Source organism: Merops nubicus, unplaced genomic scaffold, assembly GCF_000691845.1.
Source record: "Merops nubicus isolate BGI_N331 unplaced genomic scaffold, ASM69184v1 scaffold16554, whole genome shotgun sequence".
NCBI lineage: Eukaryota > Metazoa > Chordata > Aves > Coraciiformes > Meropidae > Merops > Merops nubicus.
Genome location: NW_008603731.1, coordinates 60087 through 76143, shown reverse-complemented (window position 1 = coordinate 76143; position 16057 = coordinate 60087). Strand labels below are relative to the sequence as shown.

Here is a 16057-nt window from a genome sequence, read left to right as displayed (position 1 = left end):
TCTCTCTGACAAGTCCCCAACCTCTCACCGGGGCCTGCAGTTGCTGCTGACCAGAGCTCTTGTCAGGGTGCTGTCCTCCCATCCCATCAGCACCGTCTCCACAAGGCCGGAGGGTCCTCTGCCCAGGAGAAGACTCTGGGACAGGCAGAGCAGCAGTTCCTCCGATGTGATCCTCAGCCCTTGTGCTGTCTGTGAGGCAGGAGGCCCCAAAGGCTGGTGCATACACCATTCGGGAGAGTCTAGTCCAAACCCTGTGTGAGGCTTTCTTGGCAAAACTCCCACATTTGAACAGGATGCACACACTTGATTTCAAAAACCCAAATCTTTCTTCAATATTTGCCCTGCTGTAGTTCTCAAATAGTGACTAAAAATGGTATCTGTCAATATCCTGGCACCAAAGCATTTGGAAATGGAAGCAAAGGGTTCAAGAAACGTGTTTCATTAAATGACCCACATAATGAAGAAAGAGGGTAGGGAGGATTGTTTCACTGCTAGCATCAATATTTATACCTGTTCCTGAGCTTTGGAGCATTTCTAACCCTGAGAAATACAGCAGAGATCATGCATTCAGCTGCTTTTGGCTTGAAGCCAAGATATGAATAAAGTGTGTAAATCCATTCTGGTTTTTGTGTCCATGTTGTAGTTCTGTATGCTTCTATATTCTATATATATATTTCATATTATGTATTATATATTCTGTATAGTTCTGTATTATATATTATATAAGTAAGGCCATCCACGGGTAGCTGAGACTTCAGTTTCTCTGCCACATTTTTTTCACTGCATTAAAACCTTTTCCTCTGCTTGTAATTAACAGAGGACTAAACAAAAAGGAGGAGAAAATGGTTCTAAATGTATGAAAGCATGAGCAACAGGGTTGCACAGGATGACAGACAAACTCATATTGCATTAGAGTTTACCTGGACACTGCACTCTTTTCAGGAGAAACCTAAGAAATATGTAAAGTTATGGGGTTTATTTCCCCTCCCCCTCTCTACAGTCTAAGTCAGCATTTCTGTTCTCCCCGAGGCTACTACAGCACAAGGTGCTCTCCTGGAGCCAGAGTCTCTATGTCCTGATAAAACCAAATAATGACTCGGCCACCTCAGACTAAGAAACAGAAAACTCTGTGACCAAAACGGACTAGTTAAGGGTTTCCATTTTCTTCTGTTCAGATGAAAAGAATGTATAATTTGAATTTTCTGCAATTTCATTTATTTGAAATTACATAGGAAAACCAGTGATAACATCCAAGTCCTTGCTTTTACTATTTAATTATATTCTCTTTGCATGCAGTTTCCCTTTTCTGACCAAAAGACTGCTCCATATCTAAGAGAGAGCTTAAAAGAGATCCAATTTCAGTCAAAACTCCGAGGCACAAGTAGAAGGTAGTTCTCCTCCCAGCTGAAGAACAGTGCAAATACAAAGACTCAGGGAGGCTGGTTCAGAGGTGTCGATTGGGGTTTCAGGTCACGGTTTCAGATCAGTTTGTCAGCAGAAAGATTCTGGCATGACAAAATCTAAAACCAGTGAAAGTCACCTTGCTTTCAGATACCCTTACTGAACAACATGATTCAGTAACTTGGTTCTTTGTCATCAAATCTGCATAAATTTATGATTGCAGCTTGTAGATGGAAACAGTGATAAATATGTGGAGTCAAATTAATTCCTGATGGAAATGTCTTGAAATTTACAGGCTTGCATCAGTGGTAGAAATGAGGGTATAACACCATCATGGAAGAATTTATCTTTCATTTTAGTTTGCTTTTCCCTATGTGGAATTGAATATTTTAGCTGGGATTGAAGCTTTGTGATGATTTGGTTCTGGCTGAATCTTAAAAAAAACTTATGTATGAATGTTCAATCAAGAATGAAAATCAAACGAAGTTTTCACTTTGCTAGGTACTGCAGCCACATGTGATCAGTGTTTGCAGGGTGCGAGTTGTCACAGCTCCCTAAGTCATTGAGTTGAGTAAAAGAAGATAAAATTACTTTTGTGGAGACTAGACTGAAATTTAATAACACTGGAAGGCATGTGACCTGCCCAGCTATCACAGGAACCTGTGATCCCTTCTCTTTTCCTTGTGCCACAGGAACTCATTGTTTGAGTTGTTGCCCTTCAAGGAAATGACAGACCAAACTCACTGCTGCCTTAAGAACCACAGACTCATTTTGGCAGACTTGCATGAAAGATGGATTACTGACCTCTAGTTGCTGTGGACAGCCGTGAAAGGAATGACTGATTGTCTTGCATTAACAGCAGGACAGACACTGCAGGCCACTCTTGAGCTAAGGGGTATAATGTATTAGCTCTTAAAAAAAAAAAAAAAAAAAAGCCAGATAGGTGCATTTTTTTGCCTCTCTAGATAAATGTTGGCCAAAGCATGCACTGGAAAATGTGAGATCTTGATTGTCATACAGGCTGTAGCTGCTGATGTTCCATACCATAATGCTGGCACACTATGCTTTTGAATTTTATCCTTTATTTCCATAACAGTAATGTGATTCAGAAGGCAATCAGCCCAGTATTTTGTCATTGTGTCTTTAGGACTCCTTGCCAGTAGCAAACTAGCTGTCAAACAGAAGTTGTGTTGCCTCTAAATAAAACACTTTACATCCAACAAGTTCAAAGCAGCTTTTCCAAATTATTTCACAAAGAGTTTTGTTCCCCACCACCTCCTCCCCTGAGCAAATATGTTTCAGCATCAGCACTAAGTGTGTGTTACTAAAGTGTGCCCTAGTTAGCTGGGATGTAAAAAAAGAGATTTGTTGTTTTAAAAATATCCTTTTTTTTCCTCCCCATGGGCTGTTACTTTTCACCCTTTGTTTCCTAAAATCCTCTATGTACTTGCTGCTGGCAGATTGGTGTTTAAAGTCAGTAGCTAATGCTCGACTTGAAAAGAAATGATGAAATAAAATAGACTTAGAGCAAAGGAGGGTGCAGGTGGGAGGGGAGTGCTGGACTCGCGTTCTCAGCCAAGCAGCCCTCACTGGGAAGCTGTTGGAATTTAGCTGCTTGAATATAAGTAGTCAGTCTCCATGCAGCTTGCCTTCTGTCCTGACTTTGCTTTGACAGGGCATCATTTGGGCCACTTTAAAGTGCTGCTGACAGGTTCCTTTCCTTAGTTTTGTCTAAACTTTTAATTTAAATCCTAAACAAACCTGCAAATAGCAAAACAAGACTGGTGTTTTACTGATTATTCATATTATTCAACTTTCAGACTGACCATCTGAAAATTCAAAGGAATGTGTATTTGTCTCCCGAAAGAAAAAATGTTATGCCATTTTATAGTCTAAGTTATTGTTTGTTTTAGTTAACAATGAAAAAAGTCTGTGTCTTCATGATGCAGTAACTCATTAACTGCTCGAGCCTCCTTTGCTATTTTGGGTACAATGGGATATTTCATGGCTTGATCTCACACTGATGACAGGGGTTTGCATGCAGATGGGAAGGATGGAGCCCTGCCTTGTCAGCCCTCTGCCACAGCATCCAGCAAGTGCTGATTTGGGAGGCAAGGCTTGGCTCCCCTCCAAAGGCTTAATTCTAACAAGCGGCTCAAAACCAGCTGGCAACCTGCCACGTTTCCCATTGATGGGTTTGTGTGTCCAGACCTACCTTTGACCTCTCCAGTCTGTTTTGCTGCAGTAAACACCTGAAATTTGCTCAGCTAATACAAGAGCCTTGTACTTTTTACAGAAGCGCCTTTGGTTAACCTCTGCGGGCTGTATGCTGCAATGAAATGAAGGGTGGTAGAAGTTAAACAATGGGTGTGACTACCACAAGATGAGTGTTAGTGGGAAAGTGGTGTAACATCCACTTAAGCATTCCAGAGATGTGAAATATAATTATGATTTAAATGCCAAAGATGTAAATTACAAGATGAGTAACTACAAGGGCATGAAAGCCTCCCTTATCTTCCCTTCTGTCCCACTCAGAATCATTTTGCACACCCACAAAACTAATACAAGTAGTGTCACTTGATGAAATTACACCTGATACATGACTTGTACCATCACTTACATTTCTGTCAGCGTGGGCTCTGTTTATACAGAAAAAAAAGAATTTGAATCTCATTTACGACATTTTAAGTTGGAAGTAATTTTGCTCTTGGTGGAATTGTATTTACACTCACACTCAGATCAGAAACTCAGCCAGGCTTTGCATTTTGTCCTATTTGCTCTCATCCTTTCCCGAGATAGAGGAGGGTCCTCTGTCTGTGAAGGGCTCCTCACACTTTCATTAAGGTATCTTTCTTTGTAGAGATGGTTTATGAACAGGTCTGTGATTTTAGAAGTTGTTGACTAAATGAGCCACGGGAGCAGCTGGTTGCTGAGTGTATGTGAAGAGCTGCTTCATGTCTTTCACATCCTCTGGTGTATGTGGGAAGGAGAGCAAGAATGCAGAAGTGCAGCCCATGCCTAGGTGAAGGGCTACACAGTTCTGTATCAGTTCCAACACCAAGAAATTAAAGAAAATTTTAAAAATTCTAGCTGGGGGAGCAGAAAATGGAAAAAAAAAAAAATTGTCGGTTCTAAACTTTTAAACAAAATCTTTATAAACAGATTCTGGCTATGTTCAAAATCCCAAAGTGACAGGTGTGAGGGCAGAGGGCATGCACTGCCCCAGGCTGTGGCCTTGGGAATCGTCTGGTGCATAGATCAGAATTTAAACCTCTACTTTAAACAGTTTTCCCCCTGACATTATTCCTCTTATTTTCTTTATAGATTACATGAAAACCTAAGGGGAAATTTCCTAGTGCAGTACTACCTTTTATTAGCTGCCAGGAGGGAACAAGGAGCATTAACAGCCCCACCAGAGGTGACACATTCCAATAAAAGCAGAGGGGTGAGGCCAGGAAGGGCTCTAGGTAAGAACCTGATTTGGGATTCAGCTTGTGCTAAGGCAGCCCTTGTAATTGAACTATTTATTTTCTGTACAAAATACATACTTGACAGAGGGAAGCAATGATTTTTCAGATACACATGCATGTGTAGCTTTGTGTATGACTAATTTTATTGCCTGAAATGGAGCTGTAGAGTGGATAAAGTGAAGCATTTATTCCAAAGTGTTTTATGAGCTGGGACTACCTAGCTCTTATATTGTGGATGTTTCCTAGAAATACCATAAATATTTACCAAAAAATGCTTTCTGCTGGGTAGGAAGAATCATTTTTATATCTAGGGAAAAATAAAAATATGTGATTGGCTAAGCATTTTAAAACAAATAGCAAAACAAAAGTGTTCTCTCAAGAATAGAGAAAAACAGTTTTAACAGTCTGAACTTCTTAAGTTCATAAAACAACAAATCTTTAGATCATAGCAACAGTTAAGATAAGCAAGAAGCAGCTTTTCTCTCCCACCGAGGCAGAGCATGCTCCCTCCAGAGGGGACTCGGGAATGGCCCTGCTCCACACTGTCCCCGGAGGAGCTATTCCCAGAGCACAGGTCTGCCTTCAGGGTAGGTGCAGCCACAGTAACTGCGCTCCAGGTTGTCCTGTGGATCCTGAGACAGTGGGATAATGTCCTGTCCCTCACACTAGTTCCTCACTGCATTCATATACTTACTGCGCAGTGCTGCTGCATCTTCCTTCAGAGCAGTAACGTACCTTGTACAGCTGTGGAGTTCCTCAAGCAGAAATCATTGGTTTTGTGAATCTAATCCACGTCAGAAGTGCTGTTATTCCAGCAGTAGGTTTGTGTCGGAGATATTCGTGGTCTGGCATGAAATAGTGTCACCACTTACATGACCAAATACTCATTTACATAGAATAAGAATAGGATTTCATTCTTGGTTTCTGACAAAGATTCTTATCACACCTGGAGGCTGATTCAGTGGGCTCAGCAGGTTCACAGCTCTCTGAAAGTGAAGACATTGATGACTTTCCTAAATCCACAGTTAGTCTGCCTCTCCTGCAGTGCTTAGATAAAAAAGCTTTCATCACCTTTTCATCACATCAAACTCCAGCTGAATCATTACTACATACTGTAGTGGTATCACAAATAAGCTTCTCAGCCTCTGAAACCTATACTGGTTTTCAGCAATATCATGCTGGTTTTATCATGTATTTTATTCACAGATTTCAAGATGCTTTGCAAAGATAGAGTCAACATTGCTACAACCATTTCACAGGAAGGGAGATGCTCAGTTTCAGTGCCTTGCCCACTGTCTGTTGCAAAGCAGCAGTGCAAGACCAGCTGGGCATTCTTGTACCAGGCTTGTGCTTCAGTATCGCACTAAAGCAAGCACTTAACTTTGAGAAGCAGCTCAAGCTGTTTGAGTGGAGACAGATTTAAGTATCAGTATAAATACTTTGCTGGACTGAGGCTTCAGCTTTCAACAGCTCATTATTGTTTACAGGTATTTCAGGTTTTTTTCGTATCGCTTAGCAGGTCTTTAGGTAATGAAAATATCATTAAACTAATTTAATTGTGTGAAAAAGTGTACTGCTTGCTGGCCTTTTAGCACCTCAAATGTTTGGAGTTTTGTGTTACTTTTGTAGATGACACCAGTTACTCGACAAGAAGTTCTTGGCCTTTACCGCAAGATATTCCGAATAGCCAAAAAATGGCAATCAGCATCAGGACAGATAGAAGAAACTATGAAAGAGAAAGAGTACATAAAAAATGAAGCCAAAACATTATTCAAAAAAAACAAAAATGTGAGTTTCCTTACAGTTTTGACTTTCTGAATTATTCTTCTCTTGCTTTTTGCACTGGCTCAGTGATTGGATGCTAAGATAGGAATATAAAAGTTGATTTCCCAAAATCTCATTCACCTTAAATGCTGGTGTATTTGGGTTATAGTTTAAATTTCACCCCTGAAATAGCCATAAGAAAACTCAAACAATTTCAACTCTTCATTAACCACTGTAGAAGTCTAAAAAGGTTAGAGATTTCACTGAAAAAATGCCAAGAAAAAAATTAAGTTCTGAGGATACTGCCTATGTAATTGAAGCAGCTTTTGATCTTTTAGAAAGCTGGCTAAGTGTATCATTACCCATGCAGTGGCAAATAGAGCTCAGTAGCTTCTTCTTTTTTGTCTTTTCAAATCAGCAATTATTGGCACTTCTTTTAAAAGATGCATTTTCACTTTTTTCTTAAGGAAGAAGTTTCAAAACCCTTTTGAAAGGGATGATAAAGACTCCACAGTAATCAAAGGTCCTTGTAATTCAAGACCACAATACTTACTCATATCCTCTTTTGGTCTGAGCCTAAATCGAAGCAATGCAAAGTCAAAAAATTAATTTAAGTTACAATTTACAGCACATTTATGACTTCAAAGGGTGTTCTTGGATAGGATGATAACAGAATGTAGACCAAGGAGTCTCTTCCCTTTCTCCTCTAGCTACCTTGCAGAGTGATGAATGGGTGAGTGTTTTTTTCATGGACATATTAGTAGTTTACATGTGTATTGTCTTTTTACTGAGAAAATGCCATATTTGGGTAAAAAATCTCCTACAGCCTCAGTTGTGTCAGCCTCTGGGCCTTAATATCCAGCATCATCAAGTCCAGAACTGTTGAGTCAGGGCAAATATTAATGTTACCTTTTATGGATGGGAAAAATAGAATCATTGTATCCTTGGGATTGCCAAAACAAGCTAAAGAAAGTCATGGGGCTGTGTATCCTTTATGCTTGAGCTTCCAGTTGCTAATTGCTGTACTTGTACAAAAGAGTTGTTTGTATGATCTTAGGTAACAGACCCAAAGCTGATTAAGCAATGTATAGAAGAATGTGAGGCAAGAATAGAAATTGGACTTCACTATAACATCCCCTATCCAAGGCCTGTGAGTATAAAACTAGTCACAAAGTCTTCAACTATACCCACATAGCTCTCACTGGATGATGAAACCAAAAGTTCTCATCACTGTCACCACAACTGCATTCTTCCTTAAGCCAGTGATTTAAATGCTATGCTAAATCAGAGCCAGATAAACCAAATGAAGCCAAATGTGTAATGAAATGTTCTCCCATCTATTTAATTTCACTGTAAATTGGCTAATTTCTTCTCAAAATGAAGAGTCAAAGCCTAAATGGAGCTGCATGGGCTAAACTCAATATTTAGGCATTCTTGTCCAACCAGTGAATGTAGAAAACAACAGTAATGGAATCAAAACTGTTAACCTTTCCATACAATAAGAGAGAATAAAAATACTTCGTTACATCTGCCATAGATACAATAATTTTCATAGCCTACATTACTAGTAACTGTTCTCCTGGTCATAAACCAGGTCTCACAAAGCACTTGCCTATGTTGCTGCTGCTTTTCCCCTGTTCCTAGAGAAGGCCACGTCAAAGATTACCAAAATGCTGCGGTCTCCTGTTGCACCATTCCGTGTAGTTTCCTCACTGCCCAGTCACTTCTGTATCTAGCACTTCATGCTGCCTCCCATAGAGGCTTCCTCTCTACTCCTGTTGAATAGTAGATATTTTCACATCTGTAGTTTCCTTATCAAGGCATTGATGGTCAACATTAAATTATCTTAATCAGATGCTTACCTAGAATATGCTCACTGTTAGCATCTGTTTCACATACAGCTTTTTCTTTTCCCCCAGTACACCTAATAAGAATACACATCTAACAAAATGCTCCTAGAAGTGAGCTTAAAAATGTATGCTCTGCAGTGGCTTCAAAATCTGAAAGGATTAGTTGTAGATGAGCTCTCTCAGACAAACTGGATGATCTTTCAGGTTCTAGAATCTCTGTTGCTACTTTAGTCAGTGCTCTTACTACGATTTGCACCTAAACAGCTGTCTTACAGGATGACAGCCTCAGCAACAATACCATCTGACTGCTAACACCTACATTTTTCAGTCACTTAGGGGGGATATAGCTGCATGACTCCCACCAACACTCTTATGAAATACAAAGACTTTGTCAGCCAAAGGAAGAGCCTGCCACCTATTGCTCCTTCTGCTTGTGGAGTCAATGACATTGACTGTGCATCATGACAATAAGAAGGCAGTCTTTCAATACATACAGTTTGGGGTCATTCTGTGACTTGTTAGGTAGGTATGAATAAGCACACAGTGCTTTAAGACATCTACTCCTGAATTTGTAGGGTTTTCTTGGTCTTACTGTTCTGGAACATTGTCAGCAGTCCTATTTCAACAAGTATTTTATCACTGCAGTCTGATATCAGGCTACAAAACATGGTTACTAAAGCCTTAAATATACAGGTTTTTAATAAACACAACATTTAGGGCCTGAAAGTTACAGCACTAATCACTCCTCAAAGAGAGCTCCCCCTAGAAATCAAATAACCTGGTTTGAGACAGTACAGTTGCCTTTTCCAAAGTGTGAAGAAATTATTAAAAACCCAGTGCAAGCTAGACTGTCTATATGCCTTTTTTTCTTGTAGCTTCTCAATATGCACCTAACTGCTGGTATTTTCTTTTCCAGATCCATCTGCCTCCTATGGGTCTTGCCCATAAACAAGGCCGCACATTGCGACAGCAGGAAAAGTTAAGGAAGATTTCTAAGCCAATATACCTGAAATCCCATGATGAAGTTTCATAACCCATCTTTTAAACTGTGAACTGCAATCCAAGTGATTTGTGTGCACAACTGTGAATGAAGCTGTTTTGGTCATTTGCTCACAGATGTCTTGAGGCCAAAAAGCTAATTGATACATTGCATATGATGAATAAGTATCTAGTATTTATTACATTTCAACCACTGAATCATCAATAAAGTGACACTTTCCAAGAAGTGAGGTGTGATACAAAGATTACTTTGACATCGGGGCAAATTGCAGCAGGTTTTCAAATCCTGTTAATCTATAGCAGGGTTCTCTGGTAGTTTGAGGATTATATTTGCTCAATTGTGCTTCAAGGCAGTGTCTTGTGTAAGATCATCAAAAATCAGGAAAGTCCAGGAGAATCAAGCAGACATAGTGCCTCCAGAGCCTCCAAACACAAGTGGGAATACAGTGACCATACCACACAGTTACACTCCTGCCTCTCCTGCCCCTGCTCTGTCTGTTAGCCCTGGAGAAGCATTCCAGTTTCATAGTATCCTTATGGTGAAGGTAAATGCAAAGTTAAATGGATGTTAAATGCAAAGTTTGGAATGGTGTTACACAGCTCTGGAGTAAAACATTCCAGTGTTGGGTTCCTCAGGTTCCCATGTATGGACTGATTGAAAACTCTCCCTTCAGGATATCACTATGACAGAAAGCTTAAGATGCTCTGGGTGCCTACCCTGTGCATTTTTACATGGTTAGCTTTTCAACATAATCAGCACACTCGCTTTCTCAACAATTAGTGTTACCTTTCAGCTCTTACATTATGGACAGAACCCAAACTTTATTATAATAAAGTATCTACAACTATCTATCCAGTCTCTTAAGTTCTAGGGGTATTTGTGTTTTGCAGGTGCCTCATGAATGGAAGTGAAACAAAATTAATTTTCCCCTTACTGGGCATCAGATTGGTTTGGCTGCTTTTCAGTCCTCTGGCTTTACCAGGCTGGTTACAAGTGCTCTGCAGGGAAGTTAGGGGAGCCTTCTGTCCTTCAACCTAGAGCTACGAGTGAGACCAAGCTTTGGAAAAGAGCCACACTGTTCTGGGAGAATACATAAGCACAGCCCACAGCTGTTTTAAGGACAGAAGGTATAAGCAGCAACCTAGTTCAGTCAGAAGTTATTGGTGGCAAAAAAGAAAATATGAGAAAACGCAGTGTATATTATTTGGTATTACGGTGGGCAATTTTCTCATTTTCTGAGCTTTCCAACTCTGTAAACTCTGCAAACCCCAAAAGAAAACAGCAAAGACATATTATTGTTTAGCTTAAAAATAAGTTAAAAGTGGTCACGTGCAGAATAGAATGACAGTTCCTCCTCCAAGAATGTACTTGTACGAGTGAAAAAAAATACAAGTGGATGAGAAAGTACAAGGAAATAATGAGAAGACCGCATCAGCATGACAGGCACTGGCTAGCCCAACTTCTTACTACCCTTCATGGCTCCAGTCCACAAAGGTATCTATTCCCATATAATTATTTCCTGGGAATGCCTCATGTGGGAAGTAATACATAAAATGCCATTGTTCTGCCTGTTCAGTGGGAACTTCACAAATTTACTGCTGCCAGGAAGACACAAACCAAAACTTTAGCCTAGGAAAAGGGGGATGGAATAAAGAAAAAAATAACAGGATTATACACGCTGCTTAATCCTTCACTGAAAGAAGTCCAAATACAGTCTTTTCCTATCGTCATCCTGATACACCAGTGTAGAGATGTACTGAGCCAAGGCAAAATATGCAGAGACAAGGGTTTTGAATGGAAGCTTAGACTCATGCTTTGTCATTAAATTATCATTTGTACCTTTTTTAATTGTTAAAATTCATGCGGATAATGAAGGTGACTCATCAGGTGCATAAGCATCTATGTAAATCAGCAGTCTAAATCTACTGTCTGTATTATAGTCACAACTCCTTGCCAACCACATACTGTAAAATGTAATCATTTTTTTAAAAAATCCCTAAAATTACAGAAGATTTACACCAAATTGAAATAAAAATATGAGTTAATTTCTGAAGGTAAATCTAGAAAAGCAAATTTTAAAAGGCTCCAGTACCGTTAACTCAAATGAGTATCCACTTGCTTAATTGAAAATCCAGTAAGCTGAACTGCAGTAAAAGCATTGTATTACTTGAGATGCTTTAAAATGACAGATAGCCCACTAGTTTTTCAAAATAAGTGTATAAGAAATTATTAACTAGTGCCTGATTCTCATTACTTTCCAGCAGCAAGAAGGCAAAGGCTGAAATTTGTTAAAACCCCAGGCTGTTCAGCTAAAGGAAGGATTAGATCAGCTCTTTTGTCAAGCCTGGAGAGCAAAACACTTCTTTCACAGCTTAAATTAAACTCTGCATGGAAAAGAGAATCTGCCTTACACCGAGTCCTTTGTTCCTGGAGGTCAAACTGGCAAACGACCATTTTTAGGGAGTTTCATTACAAAAATTTAATCTGCGACTCAGTCCAGTGGGTAGGCAGATATCTCAGCTGGTACTTGCATTTAATTCCAAGGACCAGACTTCTATCAAGAAAAATCCCAATGATGGTGCAATATGTCAGTCCTACACATTAATTTTACTTGCAAAAAGATGTCGTCCTAAAATGCCTCTGAGTTCTCAAGAGTTCATAATGCACTGGGTTCAACCAGTCAGTGCACGCTCTGTCCTGTACTCCCTCAAATTTCATTTATTCCCCTTCCCCGGTCTCTTTCCAATTTATCACACTAGTCAGTCAACAATTTAGAATAAGGTGACATTAACTTTACATTCTTTAGAAGTAAGAATCCTGGGCCAGCTGCATGAACTGCCCTGCAAGCTAAGTGGTAGCCAGTGCAATAGCAATTGGTTGACACATTATCTGGCATTGAATATCTAAATAATACCTCTTCTTTGGAGCCTAACTCCATCATTAATAAGGTTTTAGCATATGAAGCCATGCACTTATTAAACCAGATTTAACCTTAACATTAGCAAGCACACAATTACTGAAGAAGATGGACTCAGCACCTGCTTACTGAATGTGCCCTGACATTGTTCTCTAGGGGCGAGGACACTCATTGAGTTGCAGCAGTGACCAAGGAAGTATCAGAGAACTGAAACAGGTTAAGATGGATTGGCTTACCTGATCTACCTTCTTACTAACACAGGCTTGTTCTTGAAATACCTTTCAGATTTGGAGAAAATAAGGCAACCTGGATCTTACTCTCATGGCACCCTACTATGTATCCATCAGCGACATCCATTACCCACAGACAGAGAAGTCACTTATTTGATCATACCTTTAAATTAATTTTCAAGAATGCTAATTACAGGAGAGGACCTGCACCTTTCACTAGTTTTTCTGATCCTATTAGGCAACACATTCTAGCTTACAGGAACTCCTAAGTAGGATAATTCTGGGCCTTTGTATTGTCTTTTTTTTTTTTTTTCATTGTATATTTCTCCCTTTAACAGCCTGAGAGTTTTAAAATCAACAGAGATAGTACTTTCTGTTTCTGAAATGGATTTTTGTACTGATGAAATAAAAGACAGGTTTCGATCTCCTAAGAAAATGTATTAACCCTATATGACTTACAGCAGCCCCAGCTGAAAATCAGTCTCTGCTATTTCTAAGGAAAAAAATCTCTTGCTCTGTAATGTCTGTATGTTGCATTTTTTTTCCATCTAATTCTAACCCTAATATTATAAAGTACTTCATTTGTACAAAAATGTTTCATATTTTTATTGCATCCTGTTAGTTAACAGCTGAGTTGCTTTTTCCTTTTTTTTTTTTTTTTTCCACCCTAAATGCACCTCAGCCAAGAAAGGTTGTGAATTCTAATGTTTAGCCAGCTTATCATTCTTCAGGAAGGTCTAGACAATGGTCAGGAAATAACTTTGGGAAACCCATTTCAAATAACCACAGAAAACTGTCTCTAAGAAAGATATCCCTCAACAGTAAATTCCTTTACTTTTTCTCTAGTAGTAAGGGCAGCCCAGGAAATCACATACTTCAGTAATACCAACTAAAGCAACTCAGCTATGCCTGACAAGGGCAAGTAACAGATGCATGAACCACCTTTTACAGGCTTCTCTCTTATCTATATATTTTGGTCACATCTACAAAAGCTTGAAATACATCTTTAATTGCATTCTAGGAGATGCCTTCATCAACAATCTAAAAATTAACACCGAAGAAGCATTTAGAAAATCAACACAGTGCCTAAGACATTGCACACAATGGAGTAGCAAAGCCACTATATATTCACAAGAACCACAACTGTGTCATTTAATAAACTATCCATTAGTGCTTGTTCACAAAAAGGTGTTAACAAGAAACCCACATTGCAAGCGATCCATAGTATTTTCCAAGAGTTTAAAAGTAATTTATCTCATAGAATGTAATTTAGCTGGCATGTACTAGTGAATCTGGCTTTTGATTTAAAAATGGTTTCATTTAGAGAACAGTGTTTCCAAGACTAGCATTATCTGAAGAAGAATGGAGAAACTCAGTCCTCAGATTTAAACTTCTCTTCATTTAGTGTTTTAAGAATGATTACTCTGTTGTTTCCCCAGCCTCCTTTTCAGCAGTGCCTCAGCAGTGACAGGTAAGCCATCACGAGTCACCTGCATGCATAAGCTCAAATCTAAACAGAAAGATCCTTTTGAGAGCAGCAACAAAACTTATCAATCCACAGGGAAGGATATAACAGCAGGTCCAGCCCCTGTGCAATGCAAGGCACCTAAGAGAGGAGGCTCATGACAGGTTTGTTATTTCTGATGCCACAATGCCCTACTTAGTGATCTGAATTGTTGATGTGATAACAATTATATGCAGCCATTCAAAAATATGGTAATTGCCACAATGTTTTTTTAAGTATGTTGTAAATTTCTGTTAATTTTAATTATATTAAAAATAAAAAAGTACCTGTGTTGGTCTTATGAAGCCTAAGATGATTTTTAAAGGGCCTATTTTAATTAATATCAATTTATTTACAGATCTTCTGAAGTGTGATTCTCATCTCAAAACCTGTTGTCAATTCTGATGACTGTGCTGTAACATTCATAAACAAGTTTTATTTTTTGCTATAGGTGACAAATATCATTTAGTCTAAATTGTTAGCAGTAGTTTCTTCCTATCAGTAGGTTGAAACACTTGCACATCTGTCTCCTTTATTAAAAGAAGTATGCATTAAGTGTCCTGGCCTGAAATCTCTGCCCCAGCCACCACATAACAATAATGATGCAGCAGATCCCAGCACACCCTAGTGTTAATGAGGCACTGAAGATGGCACATGTGGTACATGAAGACACTGTACTAATTACCTATGTGTATCTTTGTGCAGAGCAGCACCACACAACATCTGTAACACTTCTTGCTCACCTGCATGTGACAATTCTTAGAAGTTTATGAATATCTGTATTCAATATCAGTGGTTAATAAAACAACACTTTTCACCTCTAACAGCACAACACAACAGATAAATTCCTGACAAGAACCAGATGTTTTAATGAACTGTAGCACCATCACTTAATGACTGTAGCAGGATGCTGGGAACTGCTGAATTATAGCTGCATCTATGACTTGTGAGGCCTCAAGCAAGTCATCAAAATGCTTCAGTTTGAGCAATGAAAAAAAAAATTACAAGACCCCAAATTAGTGGATGTGTATGCAACAGGGTTTTTTAAAACGTTTGCCTTGATCTTTGTGCTTCTCTTGTACTGTGTACACAACAAGCCTAATGATGCATCTTTAGTACCTTCTTGGCATGCTGTGGGGATTAGTTAATGACTGCACAACTCTTTGAAGATGTTCAGGCTATTTTATTTTTAATTAATGTTTGCAAGCTACTTTGAGCTTCTCTGATGAAAGGGCTTAAATGAGTTCAAAATTGCAGGTGGTTATTAGTCCAGTATGGAAGAGTGCAAGATGAGGAAGTAAAATGAGAGACTATGGGAGAAAGGAAACAGCTCATTTACCAGGCACCTGGGATATGCAGGTAAATAATGCTGAAGTAAAAAATGTTTTACAATTATGAGACAAGTAAACTGCTCTGAAGAAATGGCAGGCTCCCAATACATGTGCTGTGTAGAACTTTTCCATGGAAATTCTGAGGCACATCTTCAAGCAGTGTCAGTCACTACAGTTTTATAATACAGCTCTGACAGCTCATTCTAGCTGAGGATTGGTTTTATATTTTGACAACAGACTATTCTGATCTCCTCCCTCCTTTCCCTAACTACTCCTGGGACACAGACCCACAAAGGGTTATTCACAAGAGCTGTGGATCAGATTCCCATTAAAGTCACCAGTAGAACTCTTTGGGCCCAATTGTATGAGAAAAGAAGCCCTGGGACAGCAGCTAGGTGGTAATATTAGGATTTCACAAGATTTGTAATGATGTGCATGGCACAGTTTGATGGGAATTCTCTTCATTCTGATCTATTGTAAGACAAAGCCCAGGCCTCTGGAATAAGTTTCTGTTTGTGGGGTTGTATTTTCACTCGCTCTTGCTCAATAGCTGACAATGTCTAAAAACTAAAGGAATTTGGGGGCTGCTT

At 39.2% G+C, this 16057-nt stretch overlaps 1 protein-coding gene across 1 annotated transcript; it reads left to right on the top strand.

Annotated features, from left to right (window-relative positions):
• Positions 1-6500: 6500 nt before the first annotated feature.
• LYRM1 (LYR motif containing 1) lies at positions 6501-9530 on the top strand. Its single transcript, XM_008938774.1, has 3 exons — positions 6501-6659; positions 7693-7785; positions 9402-9530. The coding sequence occupies exons 1-3, from the start codon at positions 6501-6503 to the stop codon at positions 9516-9518; spliced, it is 369 nt and encodes a 122-aa protein (XP_008937022.1). The 3' UTR covers positions 9519-9530.
• The last annotated feature ends 6527 nt before the right edge of the window (positions 9531-16057 follow it).

What these genes read in the sequence shown, in the direction of transcription:
- LYRM1 (XM_008938774.1), top strand. Translation starts at nt 6,501, where the DNA reads ATGACACCAGTTACTCGACAAGAAGTTCTTGGCCTTTACCGCAAGATA. An exon ending in TATTCAAAAAAAACAAAAAT is followed by an intron (nt 6,660 to 7,692) that starts GTGAGTTTCCTT and finishes GTATGATCTTAG; the next exon opens with GTAACAGACCCAAAGCTGAT. An exon ending in ACATCCCCTATCCAAGGCCT is followed by an intron (nt 7,786 to 9,401) that starts GTGAGTATAAAA and finishes TTTCTTTTCCAG; the next exon opens with ATCCATCTGCCTCCTATGGG.